The sequence below is a fragment of the Sturnus vulgaris genome, chromosome 11, assembly GCF_052056855.1.
Source record: "Sturnus vulgaris isolate bStuVul1 chromosome 11, bStuVul1.hap1, whole genome shotgun sequence".
Lineage (NCBI taxonomy): Eukaryota > Metazoa > Chordata > Aves > Passeriformes > Sturnidae > Sturnus > Sturnus vulgaris.
This window is the reverse complement of record NC_142253.1, coordinates 12450188-12469423: the sequence shown is the minus strand read 5'-3', so window position 1 is coordinate 12469423 and position 19236 is coordinate 12450188. Positions and strand designations below refer to the sequence as shown.

At 39.8% G+C, this 19236-nt stretch overlaps 1 protein-coding gene across 5 annotated transcripts in view; it reads right to left on the bottom strand.

Annotated features, from left to right (window-relative positions):
• ARHGEF3 (Rho guanine nucleotide exchange factor 3) overlaps window positions 1-19236 on the bottom strand; it is a 107384-nt gene that overhangs the window by 11462 nt on the left and 76686 nt on the right. For 2 of the 5 annotated variants that reach the window (XM_088171517.1, XM_014893622.2), the window contains one exon: window positions 2730-2837. In XM_088171517.1, the coding sequence (XP_088027643.1) occupies window positions 2730-2837 (108 nt within the window). Of the gene's footprint in view, window positions 1-2729; window positions 2838-3638; window positions 3675-3716; window positions 4316-12874; window positions 13124-19236 lie in introns of those variants that run through there. The other 3 variants (XM_014893621.2, XM_088171518.1, XM_088171521.1) reach the window with 3 other exon arrangements.

Here is a 19236-nt window from a genome sequence, read left to right as displayed (position 1 = left end):
AGATCATCATAATTATTAGTCTAGCTTGATGGAGACAGAAAATACAGCTATGAAATAAACTGGATTCCCAGGTGGATTAACAAGTAAGATCACCTGCTTAGCATTAGGTATCCTGCAGCTACACAGAGTGCAGCTGGCAGCGTGTTAGGTGAAGCTAACAGCATTTTGTTAGTCAGCTGCTATACACTGCCCTACATGACAGGAACAGAATGACCACAAATAGTCAATAACAAAAACAAACAAAGAAACAAACAAAAAGGACAAGAAAACAAACCTGAAATACTTGAAATATTTTTTTACTTGGAATCCTTATGAAAAAAAAGTATTGAAAATAAGTGGAAAATTGGAATAAAGTGAAGTATACACAAAAAAGATCAAATACTTCTATAACCAGTAAAATATGCAAAACATGAAAAGTTGCTAAGAATATATCTTTAAAAATCTACACAAATCCCAGACAGAAATGTTTCTCCTCATGCTGCATGCTGAAAGTCCATTAATGTAAAGTGGAAATCACATGTACAGAGTAAGGAAAATTATACACAATGAGAAGGTTTTTTCCCCTCCTACATGTATCTTCCATTTAGAAGAATATCTAAGAAGGTGTGTTTGAAATGCCATAAAGAAATCTCAGAATTTTCTAATTCCTTTTACTGATGCTGTTGGAGTGGTCTTTTTTAGATGGATGTTCTGTTGACTTTGTTTTGTTTTCTTTCAGGGAAAGAAGTTGTTTGGTCTGCATGGTGTGATGATGACAGTAGTTTTATTCATTTTACAGACACGGAACATCTAGCAGCAATGCAAGAAGAAACATGGGTTTTGACTGAAATAGCAATGAAGATACACAAAAGTTCACCCAGTAAGAAATTCAACTTTTTTTTCTTCTTTTACTGGAGATCACACAATGAAAAGAAACCTGTACTGTTCTCAGGACACAGTGACAGCTATGTCAAAACATAATAAAGTGAAATAGCTCTATTTACTTCCCAGAATATTTCTAAGTAATTCCAGGTGGGCCATCTGAGCACAAGGTCAGTCTTTTTTGTCCCTGTTCTATAGCTATTGAGAAAATCAGATAAGAAGTCAATTTACAGCTGGGACATCACCAGAAGGATTTGGAGAACATAGAAGCTGATTTCTCATCACAGCTCCTTCAAGCACACAGTTAGAGGGGATATAAATAACATCACTGTTTAATCTGCTAATTAAAATATATTCTTATAGACAGTATAAACAGAGCAAAACAGAAATGCTTGCACCAGTAGGACTTGCAACAAAGCCATTACTTTCCCTCCTATTTTTGACAAAATTTACCCTGAAACACATTTCTATAGCTCTCATTTTGGGAAGCTGCTACTGCATATATGGAAGGACAGGTTTTTTTGGTTAGTCTGAAACAACTTTATTAAATACAATATTGTTTTGGACACTGCACTGTGCAGTCTCAGAGGCTTTCACTGCAGAACAATAGCACAGGTACCTAAATAAGCCAACAGCTGCCCAAGGCTGTGGAAAGGGAAGCACCCCACTCAGCAGCAGTTTAGCCAAAAATTAATTCCTTTTCCACACTCCTCACAACTGGAAGTGATGTTGGCCAGTTTCCCCAGAGGCAGACTCTGCAGGAGATTGCCAGAGCCCAGGGGATACAGGGAGCTGAGCTCGAGTCACACACACCACACCTGCACCGAGCCAGGCTGGGGTGCAGACATTTGGCTCATGCTCCAACCCCTGCAGAAATCTGCACTTTCAACAGCACAGGAACCAAAGACAGGAAAACCAATGTCAGAAAACCCTGCAATACCCATTTTCTAAGTAATTATGACTACAGAAAAATTGAGTTCCTTCCCATGATTCTTTATTTTTCAAAAGACTCTAAAGCTTTATTTCTTTCCTCCTTAACAGGTAACATTGGTAAAGCTCTAATTTAGGTAATTTTGATAAAGGAATATCTCTAACACATTCAAGTTACTTTTACAGTTCCTCTCGAAATTAAGCTTGTTAAATAAATTGCTTTAGATCTTTTACATGACTTCTTACATAAACTCTTTTAAAGAGGAAACAGAGGCTTTCTGGGCCAGACACAGAGCAGTGCTGCAGCTCCCAGCTGTCACTGCAATTAGGAGCTGAGCACCCCAATACTTTGTCATCTCTAGTCTGAAGGCACAAATGCTTTATAAACTAAACTTTCATCAGTCTCCAAGTATGTTCAGTATTAAACACCTAATCTGTAACATAGAAGCTGGATTTAAAATTTGTGTACCCTTTATTAATTTTCATCATCACCTTCGGAAAATTATTTGGAAATTTCTGATTGTTCATTAACTCTTTTGTTTAGGTAAGGTCAAATTTCACTCTACAGGAGGAAATGTAGCAGTCCCACATGACCAACTATATAAAAAACAACATTTTCAAAGAAACCAACCAACCAATGCATTAAGAGAAAGCATTATGGAATATTCTCTTCATCAAATTTAAAAAGCAACCATAATCCTTTAGTAAACAAATTTTAAATGCTACAGGTGCAATAGTTTTCTTACTGGTAAGTGAAAAACATTAATTATCTGGATAGAGAATTGTTTTTTCCCGAGATGAGAGTTGAGAGTTTTAAGCTGAGTGACCCTGTGGTGACAAGGTGCCTAAGCCTGTTTGGCACATTACACAGGAGGGTGTCCACGTGCATCCCCGCTCCCAGGAGGGCTGGAAGCAGCAGCAGAAATCGCTGCCCTTACCTGCAGAGTCTGGCTGAAGCGCTTCAGAGGAGTGGCTCGCACAGGAGGGAGGAGGCTGGCCAGGGATGTGACTCTGGAAAGGGGCTTGACCCGTTTGTTACTGGGCTCCTGCAGCACAGGGAGAGGAGGGAAAGGAAAACAAGTCAAGGGAGTGTGAACATAATCAGATAAAGATTGCTAACAGTTCTGCTGGTTTTCCTAAGAAAGCACTTGTAGCAAGAGTGTTTGCAAACCTGGTCTATAATTAGGGCAGTAAATAAACAAAAGCAGTTTCAAATGCTGACAGTGACAGATTGCTCTTGGCTGGTACATACAGGTCCTGGAAACAGTTTTAAAATACAATGATGAAGAGTCTGCCATGGCTAGGAACAGGGGAAAGGATGCAAAGAAAGAGAAAATAATTTGATTATTTTAACTAATTCTTAGCAGACATTTTCAGCAGTATTCTGCAGCTAATGCATGTTCTGATAATCTTCTCACCGAAAATAATACTTTCAAATATAAACTATTCTCTTTGTGCCTTTGCTTCTGGCACTGTCAGCATATGAGTCTATTCAGTTAAATGAATTTTCTACCAGAATATATAATTTAGACAGAAATCTCTAACTCTTATTGTCTTTGAATGCATGTTCTTATGAAAATACTCACATATACAGGCAAACGCATTAATAACATGCTTACATACACTTATTTTTGCATAAAAGATAAAGGAAAATTAAACAAAATCTACCATAACACTCAATTCAATACTGTTTTTTTCATATATATTTTAACGGCACAACAGCATTCAAAGGAATGCATAACCAAAATAATATGCCAATTGTCCTGCAGATATATATATATTTTAAATTAATAGAAATTGTAACACAGGAAGAAGTGATTATAAATACATAAAAATAGAACAGTTACCCTTGGCTTCCTAACCTCCATTGACACTTAATGGATCTCGAACAGCACATGCAAAAGGCAACAGAAAAAGAGCCAAACCTTCCAAGTGAAGTTAAAAACCCCATCCAACACCATATTTCAAGGACATCCTAAAGCAGCTCATCTTTCTTTTGCAGCTGTGCTTACAAAGTTTGTGTAGGTTTGCTATGCCTCCAATTGTCTGTACATAGCTTTAAGAAAATGAAGCACGCTTATTATCCTTTCTTCAGAAATATAAATCCTTCTGGAAATAATGCAGATTTGTCATTCTTCTTGATACCAAATAATAATAAATCTCAGCAGCGATGATCACCATCTGCATTACTGGCAAGAAAAATTCTCTTCCATTAGTGCAGCAACAGAGGAAAGGTGAGAAGCAGCTACATATTTAATTTATTTCTCAGCAGGCAGACCTGGAAATCCATAAAAGCCAGCTGAGATGAGCGGCAGAGTGTTTAACCCTCTAGCAAAAATAATGTATTCCATCACACATGACACCTGGCAGTAAAGAACTGTAGCAGTCTAAAGAGAGTTAAATCCTTATCTTCATCACTGCTCTGTTATGCATAACCCTTCCTTTTCAGCAACCATGTCTTTGAGGCAGGTTTCAGAAGGAGCATTTTTTACGTCATTGCAGCACCACTCACACACTTCTCTCCAGCAGCAGCATCCCACCCCCTCCCCCACTCCCAAAAAAGAGGAAAAATCTTTGAGATTCCAGTGTAATTCTTCTCTAACTGGGGGCCCAAGCACGAGCTGTTTCTGATGACTGTGAGTGCTGGTGCCCAGAGCCCAGCCCGTGGTCAGGAATGGTGCAGCACTGCAGTGCAGGACAGGAGCCCCGGGCCAGCAGCTCTGCCTCAGCAGCACAGGGCACAGGCAGCAGCACCCCAGCCCAAAAGGAAAACCTGGAAATGAACATGGATTTTCCAGGAGATAGGGATAGGAGGATTAGGATTAATAGAAATTATTACTCCTTTATGCTGTATCCCTTCTGGTATCCATTGCCCCCATCCATTTCAAGGAGAAAAGTGCTAAGGCAGTACAATTTTTACATTTTCATTATGCAAAACCTCACCGAAAACAGAAACTCATTTTAAAGACTAACTCCAAGCAGAGTTTCAGCCACCACCAAACACCATTAAGATTTTCTGGAACCTCTTGCTGTGAGCCACTAGAGGCCAGCTGTTCTCCCAGCAGGCAAAGTCAGGTCAGATAACTGCAGTCCTGCCCTTCTGTGTCAGCATCCACCTTGAATTCCTCATGCAATCTACCATGTTCTGATTTCATATGGAAAATTCTGACCAGAATTCAGAGCAGTTAAATATGCAGTCCAAATTTAGAAATCAATTTTATGGAAAGAAATCAGCATTATTATACTTCATATAAGTAAAGAAACCTGAGACTTTATACCTTTACCAACGAGTTCTGAAAGAAAATCTTGTTAATCATAACTTCTTAGGTATAAGAAAAGCTTTTCTGAATACTGCCAACATGATTTCCCCCTTCATTAGAAACTGAGTGGTAGTTTAAGATACTGAGCTGGAAGTAAAAACTCATCAAATCTTAGTATTCCAGGGATCATTTTATTCAGAAGTCTCACAACAAAAGCCATCAGCACTGAGTCACCCTTTCTACCGTACAAAAATGGAGTTGGTACAAATAAGGCTTTGACTGTGCAATGGAAATATAGCACTACCAGAGCAATTCTAAACGTGTCAGACAGTAATACTGAAACAGCTGCACATTTGATCACAGGATTGCTGCTGTCCTGTCTACATCCATTCTGCCTCTGCCTCCCCTTTCATCAGCACCCTCATTCTCAAGCTGTGTCACCTCTCCTAACCAGCACTGCACAGAAGCTGAACAAACTACTGAGGTCAGCAATCTGGACAGGGTAAAATTGCACAGTCAAGGGCAAGTTCTGAACAGGTGGGTGTTTTTCTCACCAAGGACTGTTTGTCACAGCCAACAAAACAAATGGAAAGAGGAGACTACGTGAACAGTTCTGCTTTACCCAGAGATACTGACCACAATCTGCACTTGCACATTAGTCCAATATGTTCATTATTTCACCAATTTGTCTCTGAAAACTCTCCAAGTTTCCAGTTAACCAAAAGTTCCACAACCATAAAATGCTTTGGGGTATGAATGTTCAGCTGTGTCTGCCCAGCATGTGGAGGCTCCAGTGAGGTCACACTGCACTGGCAGAATGAACATCAGACTCCAGGTCTGTAGTCTGAGTGTGCCCAGCAGACTCAGAGCTGCCAAAGTCATCACTCCTGCTCTCCTCCTGCCTCCCCTCTCACAGCTCAGGAACTTGGAGGGGATCAAGAGAGAGGATTTAGAGGCTGGATCCATTTGCAACAACCCTCACCTGTCCAGACTGGGAACCAGGCCAAGTTATGACAAAAAATTCAGGAGTTACAATGAGCTGTGTGACCTTTTAAAGCCATTATGATTGGTATTTTAAAAAAAAAAAAATTATTTCAGAGTTTTGAAAATATTGCATGTTAGACTGTATTTTCAGAGTTATGCAGGCTTGCCAAAACAATACGGAAAGTAAGTTAAAAAAAAAAAAGACCCAGACTACAGTTTGGCAGAGTTTCCAAAATGTGGAGCTGGTATATGTGAACAAGTTACATTAATCTGACAGGGCTTTAAATTTGATATAAGGCTAAATAAAGCTGAGGGAAACATGAGTGCAGGAACTTCAAAGGCTGAACAGTCAAGTGAAGTCAAATTAATACCTGACTAGGCTAGAACAATGAGCAGATGGCTGTTGGAGGGAGCTGTAAATTTGAACTCAAGATTGCTTCGGTAACATTTGAATTCAGAAAAAGAAATTAAGCTACAAATACCGTGAATATATGCAGCCTCAGAAAGGACTTTCACCACTTTAAGATGAGAAGCTATCAGACAAGAAGTTTCAAAGATGCCATGCCTCCAATTAGGCATGAAGGACAGTGCTTCCAATTGCTTCTTCATTCTAATTTACTCTTTATGTATACGTACAACTGTATCTCCAGTATCTTATAGATATTAAACTCTAACCCAATGGTTTAGACTACTGAGTAAGCAAGGAAAGCTCCATCTTTTAATGTATAATACTCAAAAAAATGACCCTTCTGCTGTGGGAGTACTCAGCTCCAACTACAGCATTACTGGGAAGTCGCACTGAGAAGACTAACAGCTGCCAGCTTCTTTTTCAGTAAAATTTAAGTCTTTTTGCCTTGCAGAAGTGAGTGACATCTTGCTGTATAAAGTGTGATATGGTCTTTTCAAAATGACAACATCCTGACAAAAAGGTAACTTTTGTACCATCATTTTGAGTTTGATGCATAGACCCAAACACAGATTACCATTTAAAAGCCTGAATCTTAGCACACAGGACCTGCTCCCAGGGCAAGCTGAGCATTCAAACAGCCACAGAAGTGTGTTAAAGCAGAAGATCCTGTGAAGAATTAGGCACTTACATTAGCTGCAATGCACTGACACCTTAGTTCATGCTATTTCTGCTTAGTAAAACTGGCGCCTAATAATTGGTTATATTGCATCCAAGAACACACTACACATATGAAAGCTTCTAGAAGGCTATTTAGGGGAAGAAGGTAATACTTTGGTGTTCTTCATCAGCAAAATTAAAAAAAACAAACCCCTCTTTTACTAGAATATGTAAAGAATGGAATATTCCCAAAGTTCACAGCAGAGTGAATTAAACCCATTTAACTGTATCAATCAATTTTTGATACATTATCATTCAAGACCACCCACATTGTAATTATCACACTTTGGTGGATAAATTACTCTAGCAAAAGACTGCTTTTCATTTCCTCACAAACAGAAAGCAAGGAAACAAAAAGAATGAGGCCAGATTCCCTCCATATTGCCCTAAGAACATCAGAACCAATGACCTGGATAACACATACTGAATAGCAGTCTAGGTGCCATATAAAAGATCTTCACTTGCTCCAGTACCTCACTTCAAAATTCTTCCACTCTGTGCCCCTCAAGGGCTTAGCCACTGATTTCCTGCCAGTGAAGAGCAAATTATGTTCACTGCTGCTATGATTGTTTTTCCACCTGACTCTCCCATCTCTTATCAGTAACTTCAACAACAGCCTCCATGTCGGAGGACTGGTGCTGAATCTGACAAACAAGGGAAAATGTTTCCCTGAGGGGCCATTATTCTTGTGTCTGCTGCACTACTGTGACCAGGATATTGTGTTGATTTTTCTGATTGTATTTAAAAGCAAATTCAACAAAAGGAACTTACAGAGGTTTTTACCCAGCCCAGAAAATAAGTGCTATGTGAAAGCTGGTACAGAAACTTAGCATGTTAGAATAGTAGAATTTATCCTGTTTAACATTCAAAGGCCAGCTGACCTTCTCTCAACCCACACACAAAGTGGCTGAAATTGCCAATGCCTTTAAGAATCTCAACTTATTGGACTTGCAAGTTCTGAGACATTTACAGTAGTAATTCTGGATTTAAGGTAGCTACCTTGTTTAACATTTTATTAAAAACATGCTAGCTACCTTTTTTCCTTTTTTTTTTTTTTTTAATGTGAATCAGGAGAAACAGACATCCAATGCATTCATTCTGTGCTATGGGAGCATTCATTAGGGAAAAATGTTTCTACTTAAATTAGTCTCAAGAGTGCTAAAGTGCAATAAATAGAAGACACTATAAATTGAAACAGTACAGTAACCTTTGTTTCAAATCTAATTCACGAGCAGTGCCAGTAAACTCAAACAGAACCACTCTGTTTCAGATTTCATGTAACTGGCTATATTTCCATACGCCTTAAAGGTTTCCATACTTTAAAGGTTATTAGTTTTTAGTCAACTTTATAAGGGTAAGTCAACATTTGTCATGGCAGGAAGCCCAACAATATTATTTTTGTTAGTCTGCTACTAGTTAAATTGGCCTCAGATTAAACAGCTCTAATAAATGTCCCCAAAACTTGGAGTTTAATAAAAAAAAAAAAAACAACACATTCAAGCTCTGTTCTACAGGATGTTATCAGTATTTAACCTTCAGCAGGATAAAAACAAAACAAAAAAGGTTAAAATAGAAAAAACAACCTATGTTACAACAGTCCTTAACACAGCAAACACTTAAACCTAAAAATAAATTAAACCAAACATCTCAAGCTTTATGTACCTTCAGAGCGAAGCAAGTCTAAAACCAGAACAACATTCTCAATTGATTTTGGCACTAAAAAGACTGGATTTTTATACTGAAACAGCAGAGAATTTGCCTTTGCTTCATAGTATCTTAGAAAGATTCTGATTGGAAAATTATAGAACATTGTTTCTTCTAGAAATGAGGTGTATGGTCAAGAAAAACAAATTAGATGACTCTAAGGCAGTTCTAAATATAGTTCAGTGTTGTACAAAGGCAACTAAACCATCCACATGAGTCCACACTAAAACCTGGGAGAGGCATCTCACTACCAAAACTGCCAGCATCTCAAGGAGAATTTATTAAGCAATTTTAGTAAATTGACACAAAGGCAACTTGATCATACAATAGAGTGTGTGCATTGATAAAATTATGAAATTTTCCTTTAAATCCCTAAGGTCCCATGCACCACCTGCACTTCCTGATGGTAGCAGGAAGAGATTTGTTATTTCTCCTCTGTCAGTCTCCTCAAAACAAGCAAGCAAACAAATGAAAATCCAGAGACATTCTGTTTTAATCACAGCATTACAAAGAAGAGAACCTGAAATGATAGCTGGGGTACAAAGAAGAGCCATTTAGGGAAGTGGTGAAATTCCTGGTCTAAGACAACAGTAAAGTTTGCATTATGTTATCCCACCATGTGTTAATCAAAGATTGGCTCCTGTTGCACACAGGCTGCCCTCTTTGGTCACCACTCTTAGGACCTCGGATTTCATTTGCCATAGACAGGACAGAACCACTCAAGTGTCAGCAGTATAAAGCCAAATTGTATCCAGCAACCTTGACTGATCGTTCACTTGTCTGCAATATCCAGAAATCAATACATCTACTAGGAGTTAGGAAATGAAAGCAAATTAACAGAAAAACCTCACACTGAGGTGAATTAACACAAGCAACAGAAACCCTGAAAAACCCAGACAACTAATGTAGAGTTGATTAAATACTGCATTTCCTCTCATTAGAAGCTGCTTGTATGGGCAACCTAAGAAAGACCTTTTCCATTCTAGAACTGACTGGATATTAACCTGGACTGCCAATTAACCAGCAGATATCATACAGTGATTTACTGAATGGAAAAATAAAGACAAGCTGTTTGTTTCACACTGCCATTAAGCAGAACAGATCAGCAATTCAAAGTACAGAGGTTTGACACGTTTCCAGCTACACAGCACATGAACTTACCTGAAATATGGCTAAACTGCAACTAGCTAATATTTCATTAAAATGAAATACATACATTTAGGAAGATCAAAGAAAATTCATGACTTGGAGTTTATCTCATAATCTTTTGGCCCCTCTCCCTCTGGCTCCACGCCTGGTTCTCCTGTTAATGATGTGCCATGGCCTAGAGACTGGTGGGTTCCCCTTCACATTCCCCATGCCAAATAAACTCAGTCCTGAGCACCAGGCAGCCCAGAGCTCCTGCTCCCTGGTGCTGGGAGGATGGCAGGAGACAACAAAGACAGGCTGCAAACAGCCCTGACTCCAGGCTGAGATTCTGCACTGTAAGAGCTGTAAGCAGACACACCACACACTGGAGATGCAAAGGAATTCTATGCCCCAATTGCAGTTTTCAGAGCCCAAATCCAGGTACTGTGTTGGATCCTGTATGGCAGAACAGGACATCCTTACTCTGACGAATTGGGGAATTCCTTCCCATGACTTCATATCCACACCTTTAAACTTCAACCTGTGGCTGTGAATGCCTGTTCTCAACTGCTGCCCACCCAGTCTGGGTGTTGGCTTTAGAAGGGGTGATAAGGGAGTCCCTTTAACCCGTGAAACACAGAAAATGGTGCTTCTCATCGGGAAACGTGTGGGCCTTTTAATAACTTAGAGCAAGCAAGTTTCAAATTTCACTAATTGTTTCTATTTCTGAATTATAAAAAATTTGGGAAGAGCCCAACATCTCTGTACTGTTCACACCTAGAATTGTACTACAAGATTTTGTGTAGGGCATGTAATTATGCAAGTAAAGACCTTTAGTGTTTGCCATATTAACTCACGTACTGCAGTGTTTTGCTGCCCTTAAACTGCATTTCAAAAGAACTATGATAACTGGACTTGGGCTAAAACAACAGCATTTTATCAGAATCCAGATTTTAGTGTTTACATATATTTTGGAAATTTCATTTGTCATTGTTTTGTGACTGTGCAGCTTTCCACCGGAGTTTATGCCAAGGGAGCTGGCGTAGCTTAAAGAAAGAGCCAGAAGCAGAAAGCATCACTTCTCTTTTCTGCCACTGACTTGTTCCTCAAAACATCTATATCGCAGAATTCTTTTCTAATCCAAACATACCAACATTTATGCAGAATTTGAGTTATCAAAAAAAAAAAAAATCAACCAACTTCACATGTTAATAACTAGAACGAAAGTGGCGTTTGCAAGGGCAGAAACGCCAGCCCGGACACGGCAGCGCTCTCCTGCAGTAACTTGCAGCTGTGGTAGAAGGCGCCCAACAGCTTTAATTCCCCTTGTAAATACTAAAAGCTGAAAGAACAGCTTAATGTAAGAGCTTAAGGATTTTTTCCCCGTACAGATTTCAAAGAAACAGGCTGCAATACACCAGTCCTTATAATGCCTTTCTCTGAGAGTAGCCTTTATTTCTGCTTTCTTAATCAATTTTTGAGTGGTGAGTGGTCTTACCCTCCTAGGACAGGATGTTTAAAAGTTTCTTTTTCAGAACTCTAGAATATCCCATCCTATGCTCAGAAAACAGCTCGAAAGCATAAAGGTGCATTTCCTTATTCGTATAAAACACAAGCTGTTTGCACGTTGTAATTTTGATTGATCACATCTGTTACTCAATACTTCCTCATGCTCCTGGCTTTCACTGAGTATTCTTCTGTGGAATTTGATTATAATCAAGCTGCTCTTCCTAACTGTAACAGAGCAACACTCCAATTCTTCAGACAATTCTAATAATTCGCAAAAAATCCCTTCAAGTTAAAGGCTAAAACCATGTTTCTTTAATATTATCATTAATGTAATGAGTACCCTTGAGAAAAACATTTAGTTGCTAACAGCCTGCGTTTTCCATAGATGCATCCACACACACACACACACTCAGGGTGTTATTTTTCAAAAAGACATAGCTGAAAAAAATTCCACTTAACTGCAATAATTACGGCTCTTCACGTAAAAGTACACTGAAAAGCAAGAGTGCAGCATCATCTCAGTTCTTAGCTTAAGCAGCATGATTAAATAAGGTCACTGGGCTTATGTTACTTCTACTTTAGACCTATTCAAGTGGGGAGGTAATTAATCTTTGATGGAGATGTATTAAATGAAACCAACTTAATAATAAGTTGTCTTCAAGTTACTCAGTAAACAAGATTAATAAAGAAACTATATATTTACGTAATAAAAACGTTTAGATAAATGTTCTTCCTTCCTCCAGAACAGTCAGAATTCTTAACGTCACTGTTTTTTTCCTAAAGACAAACCAACATTAACCTAAAGTACCAAATATTTAAGTTTTTCACGAACATTGCTGAATTTGAGTTAGTGAATAAGATTTTTAATGTCACTTGAAAGGCTTTAAGATTTTCATGCTTTTTAAGAAATAGAGCAGTCAATCTGCTGATAGGGCAGGATTTTCAGTTAACTGTACATCAGATTAATGTTTTGTTTATTGTGATAAGGAAAAGACAATTAATGTAAATGGCGTCTTAAAGTTAATGTTCTAAGACACCATTTTACTGACTCCCTTCCAGTTCGTACATAAGTTTAACAAATTTTAAGTAATGCTTGGTCCTGGAATAAAACACAACTAAATCTCTTTAAGCTACTTATGTAAAACAGCTATTTTAAAGATAATTTTCCTAAAGTGACAGATGACAAAAATCTAGGTTCTGTTTCTTGCTTTATTCCAATAGAAAAGTGAATACCTAGAGAAGTCAGTAAAGGATGCTAAAACAAAACGGGTATCTATACACTGCAGCCTATTCTCAAAGCACGTTACTTTCCCCCAAAGTAATACAGGTCACACAATAAAGAAAAATAAAGTTGCAAGCGCGTCAGCAGTACCTCGGTCTCTTTAGCTGGGCTGATCACCGTCTGCGCTTCCAAGGCGAGACTGGCCCTCTTGGCGGACAGGTAGAAGGGGTAATCCTTGGCCACCATGGTGGCCGCCGGAGCGGCGCTGAGCGGGGGCTCGGTGCGAGCAGCGGGCGGGAGGCGCGGGCCGTGCCCGGCACCCGGCAGCGCTGTGCCTGAGCGGCGCCCCGGCCCGCGGCCCGGAGCGCACCGATCCCACCGGCGCCAACTGCGGCAGCGCAGCCACAGCGACAGCGACACGGCCACAGCCCGAGCCGAGCCGCGCTGGGCCGGGCCGGGGGCCGGGCGGGGCGGGGCCCGGGTCCCCACACCCTCCGCTCCACAGCCCCGGGGCCCGCCCGCTGCCGGCGGAACCGGCGCCTTTGGCCTCACTATTCCGCCCTCTCGCTCCCGCAGCGTTAACAGCGCACGGACACGGGGACACGGGGACACGGGGACACATTAACAGTGACTTCCCGCAGCAGGACTGCGAGAGCGGCCGGCTTTTCTGGCAGCGAGTGTCCGATAGGAGGGCAGCGCTAACAGCGGTCCCCAATGGCACAGACCCAAATCCACACTGGACTCCAGACCTGCACACCCACATTCAGTGCACTGCGCTCCCGCTGATCCGAGCGGGAATCTGCATCGTGTCACGGATGTCATGGTGCCACAACGCACAGCATTGCTTTTACTCCCTCCACAGCATCCTTCTTTTTTTCTTCCCTCCTACCCAAATTGTTGCTTTTTTCCTCTCTGGCAAGTGGAGTTAGTTTCTTGTGTTCTTAAAGTTCCACTTTTGATGCTATTGTTCAGCCAAATTGCTCCCCTGCCCGCACCTCTCATTGCATGGAGCTGAGGAAGCAGACAAACACCTCTGCCTAAGGTGTCTCACAGGGCATTTCAGTGTCTGTGCAGCCAGGCAAGCTCTGTTTGATGGCTACCTTAAAACAAAGGGAGTGAAAATTTCTTGAAAAGGGAGAGGAAGCATTAGGGGCCCTGTTTGCAACACAGGATCAGTCTGACAGAGACTGTAATACAGGAGACAAGGAAAAGGAAATTGAGTCGGAAGCTGGCTGGGGGAGGAGGGAAGAATATTTTCAGCCAGAGGGAAGCAGCTCAACCAAGAATAACTTCACAGACCTTGAAAAAATTAACTGATTTTAAAGGGCGATCATGTGATGGAGGTGGTTTTACAAGCATCTATTTTTCTAAAGGCTGTTAATCAGATAATGATGACCTTAGAATAAGATAGTCAAATGGCAATTCTAGTCCTCATTTGGACACTTTCCTTTGACTTCACCAATACCCCAAACATATAATAAGTTCTCACATTTACCCTCCTAGTCCTTTTCAGGAGCAGCTGCAGTGCCAACAGAGATGCTCTCCTGTGCCTGGCATGCACATCTCTCTATTTCATGGTAGTCTGTCCTTAAAACAAAAACCCCACTAGCTTTCCAACCCTAAATTTCCTGCAAAATCACTAGAACAGTTATCAGTACTTCTAGATATGCAATGAATCTAGAAGAAAATGTGACATTTGAGCATTTGGGTGTTCTGTGCCTCATCTGCATCACAGTAGGGCAAGACAAGGCTGACTGAAAGTGTTGACAAGAGACACAGAACAGCTTTCATGCAGATAATGAGTAAGCAGATAGGACATAGATTAGAGCAGATGTGATTAGTGCACCTACAAACCACAATTGACAGAGGAAGCAAATATGGAATGATTGTTCACTGTATTCAGCTACAGGGAAAAAATGTTGCATCAGATTAAACCAGATGGTGGCAGATTCAGAGCAAAGAAAAAGGAGCTAATTCTTCATATAATATACAACTTTTGTATTATACACAGTGGAAGTATCTGTCACAAGATGCTGCTCCTAAGAAATGTTCTCAGACACAAGTTCTTAACTATTGAGGCAATATTTTGGGAAACACCATGACAGGCTATTTCTGTTTCAGACTCTTCTCTAAGCATCTACTGCTCACCACCACTGGATACTTGGTGTTATGGTAAATCAATTCTTGCAGCCATCATGTTACTTTCCATATTAAAAAAAAAAAAAAATGTAGCATTTTATTTGAAGACTACATACAAATCTTAGCTCAAGATTTCTGAAGCTATGAACAGTTACTTCAGTCACATGAATGTACACTCACTTCTGCAAGTCTTCTTCCCTATGATGTCCAGAGGACACATCTCTGAGCACAACCTGACAACGCTGGGCAGTTTCTCCTCATATTTCAAGAACATCAAAATACCACTACATACAAACTGTATTCTCCATGAGAATGCCACAGCTGCTGTGTAGCCATTCAAATCCAAGAAGCCTTGACTTCAAATACCATCTGTGTATATTTGTTTATGAAGGTGTATGTTGACACCATTTCAAAAATCAGGTTCACTTAAATCAGTTAGACACAATACCTTCAGGGCATGTTCTCAAAGCAATCTAATCCTGTAACATGCTTCATGGCACAAACAGCACTTCACACTGGACAAGAGTGTACTGGTTTGGAGATTGAAATAATGAACTTGGGTTTATACACAAAAAAATATGCCAAGAAAGGGATTCTATCATTTCTCCATTAATCAGGCCAGTGCATTTCAGCTTGACTAAGCATCCTTGAGAAACATGAGAAAAATTAGTTCTAAGAGGAATATGATTGTTAATAGGAAGGACCTTCATGTCAATAAATTTCAAAGGATCTTACACTACAAGATAGACTTCAATGACATGGAAAGAAAGATTCATTAGACTCCATGGATGTTTATTTACTCTACCAGAAAAGGGTAAATACCATTTTAGAAATGAAATTTGGACCCAAAGTTCATTGATGAATGGCACTGAACTTTATAAGTATAATATTATCTGATAGAATAACAAATGCAAACAACTCTCAGAGAGCTGAATGTCTGTAGAATGCTATGTGCATTTCTAAATAATGAATTATGATTACAGTTTAGTCATGGTATGGAATCCCTTCTGAACTGCATATCAAACACTTGGAGTCCCTTCTGTAAGATCTTACAAACTTAGTGTGATTTATATTTCATTTCTACATGAATTTAGATTGCACAGTGACTGCCCACCAATAGTCACTGCATTGTGTGTGTGCACACGGGCCCAGGCAGAGCCAAACATCAGTTCATAAACTTATGCCTGAAAGAGTCCCTAGAGAACTCCAGTTATACAGTTGGAGAAACAAAGGTTTCAGTGTTCCACCATGGAAGTTTTTAAGTGTGGAGCCAGTGAGTCCAGTCTTTTCAAAAATTATACTTAGACTACAAGTCTACACTAACACTATAAAAATTGTGAATCTGAATTGTAAGGTACTTTCAAAAAATAAACTAGTATTTCAGATAAAATGATGGTAGTGACTAGGTTGCAGAGCATGCCAGTGCATCAGTTTTGCCATTTCTGGAACACTTTTTTTGTAGGTTGAGTTCAGTGGGGGAGGTGTAGGAGGGTTTTGAAATTTATTTAGGCCAACACAGAATTTAGTCAGACAATTATTTACCTGTCAAGGAGAAGTAAGGAAGTATTTGGTAAGTGTGGAAAGTCCAGCACAAAGGTGCCTACCACTGCTGACCTGTTTGAGGACTGAAGTTCACTGACAGAGCTGTTGTGTGATCATGGTGGTCACACCCACACCTTTAGTTCATTTCCTCACAGATTCAAAACTTAACTCAGAAGAAACTCTTGCAAAAGCCTCTGTCAGAACAGCAAAGCCCTTTAAGTAGAAATACTGCATACACATTTCAAGGAAAAAAACTCAGTGGTTTTCAGTTCATGAAATACCTCCCATATAATATATGCACCCTTCCTTTCATTTAAATTGAAAGAAGGTAGATTTAGATTGAGTATTGGAAAAGAACCTTTTCACTGTGAGGGTGATGAGACCCTGGCACAGGTTCCCAGAGAAGTGGTGGATGCCCCATCCCTGGAAGTGTCCAAGGCCAGGTTGGATGGGGCTCTCACCACCCTGGCCTTGTGGAAGGTGCCCCTGCCATGGCAGGGGTTTGGAACAAGATGAGCTTTAAGGTCCCTTCCAAATCAAACCATTTTATGAATCCATGTATGTGGTTTCACAACAAACAAACCAACCAATAAACCAGAAGCCACTGCTTAGGAGAGATACAATTTTGCTAAGAATATTTAGAGCAAACCTACTATTCCTCCTATTCTGAAATGACCAGTGAAAGTCAGCCAGGCCAATTCTGCACCTACTGAGTTTCTCTGAAGCCTCTCCCCAACATGCTCCAATATTTCTCTTCAGGATAATCATTAGGAAGCTTTCCTTTCAGAAAAACAAAGACAAACTAAGAACCACCAACACTGAAACCACATTCAAACAATCCAAAGAGAAATTTTGAAGCAGTCTTTTTAATCAAACTTTAAGAATTTGAACCTGCTTAGAAGATGGAACACAGAACCACCGACAGTGTTGACTGAGAAGACAGAAATCACATAAACTGCTAAAAAAAAGCATTTATCAGGCAGTTACCCAGCTGTTCAAGAAACTGCAATTTTCTCATTGCAAATACAGATTGTTCACATGGTAATGAGTTACAATTTTCTAAGTAATAAATATTAGGAAGAGACTGCTTGATTAAATACTTTGGTGCTGAGAAATTCCAATAAAAATATTAGAGAATAAGTGATTACCATGAAAAATGTGCTCTCAAAAACCACATCTGTAATTTTTCCAGATACAGTCCTAATCATGGAAAGATCAGTGCAGAAAAATGAAACTCTGTGTAGCATGTGACGTCACAAAACTGGACCCCAAACTCCTATTCTGTCTAGATTCTCCATCTGACATGATCCTTATTTGTGCCACATGTGGAGTTACATGAGAAGAACGTGAGAAGGAAGAAGTTACAATTCCTCACTGTTATTGGGGGCTGTGCTTTGGGATTTGCAGCCAAGATACCTTTAACTATTCCCCTAACTTCTGTCAGCCAGTAGCAGGAGCCTCCTTTGTCTTCCATTATGAATGATGGCTATTTGAAAACACCAGCTCTCCCCTGAAGTACACTCATGTCAAAGTGATGGCAAGCCATGATTCTCATGCCAACCATCAGGAATGGTTTATTCTATAAACACACATCCAGTTATAAGGCAGGCTGCAGGCTTTCAAACTCAGACACTGTTTCTTCATACATCGTTGGTAGAACAATTCTGCACCAGAAGAGAAACAGATCAAACAACCTGCCAAATTGTTTTGTTTTTTATTTTACTAAATTCATGTAACTTTTGATTTCCACAGGAAATACTGCACAGTTGAAGGATGCCTTGTAACAATCACTTTGATACTGAGGCAGAAACACTCCTTTCACAAGCTTCTCTAGGCATGACAATAACAGCCCATTTTTAATCTGCCTCAGATTCTTATACAAAAATGTTTTTGGTGACTGGTCCACAGCTCAGTGCTAAGAACGGCTGGCCTGGAGACACTGGGAAGGGCTCACACTTCTCCACCCCTCTACCACACCCAGCAGTGCACACCACTTGGTGGTCCCTGATGAGGGAATCACAGGGTGTGGTGAGGTTGGCTAAAATGATCCTCCACAAGTCACACTTATAAACAAAGAAGTTGTTTGAGTTTGTCTGAGTACACTTCCCTAGGGAGAGCAGAAAGGAGGAGATGGGGAGGATAGTACTGATTTATCCATTTTATCCATGGATTTTAAACAGCTGCTCAAATTATGTAGAGGGTGAATTGATCACCCAATGTCGAGCATCCTTTCCTGAATTTTTCATTGAAAGGCATTCTAGGGAGAGGAAATTACTGGAAACATTTGTATGATGTTTAAATGAGATTAAATGAGATTAAATGTAACTTGTTTACATTACAGGCAGTGGGGGAGCAGGAATTTCTCTCTAGAGCACTTATGCTGACTGGAAAATTAAGTAACAAATTTCTTTATGATAAATCATTATCTCTAATGCACAATGAGAAAGACATCACAAAAGACATCACAGTAGTGGTCTATTTTTAGTTTTGATTAAATTTTATTACAATAATATTTATCTTACATGAGTAACTCTGTAATATTAGTCCTCAGAGTGGATAGTATTTTGTAATTTTTACATACATGTATGTATGCATGTATGTTTTGCTTATATATGTATGTGCACCCAGATAAGAGCAACAAGAAAATTCTGTTCTATTCAGAAGCAACAGGAATTTGCCCTCTCTATAACTGAGAGACAATACTGGCCAAATGCCACTTGGTTTGTTCTTGCAACCATCCCCGCCAAGTGCAATAAATAAAGCAAAGTTTGGGGTTTCTAGGGTTTTTTCAACAAATCACATAACTGGGGGAGAAAAAAAACCAAAACCCA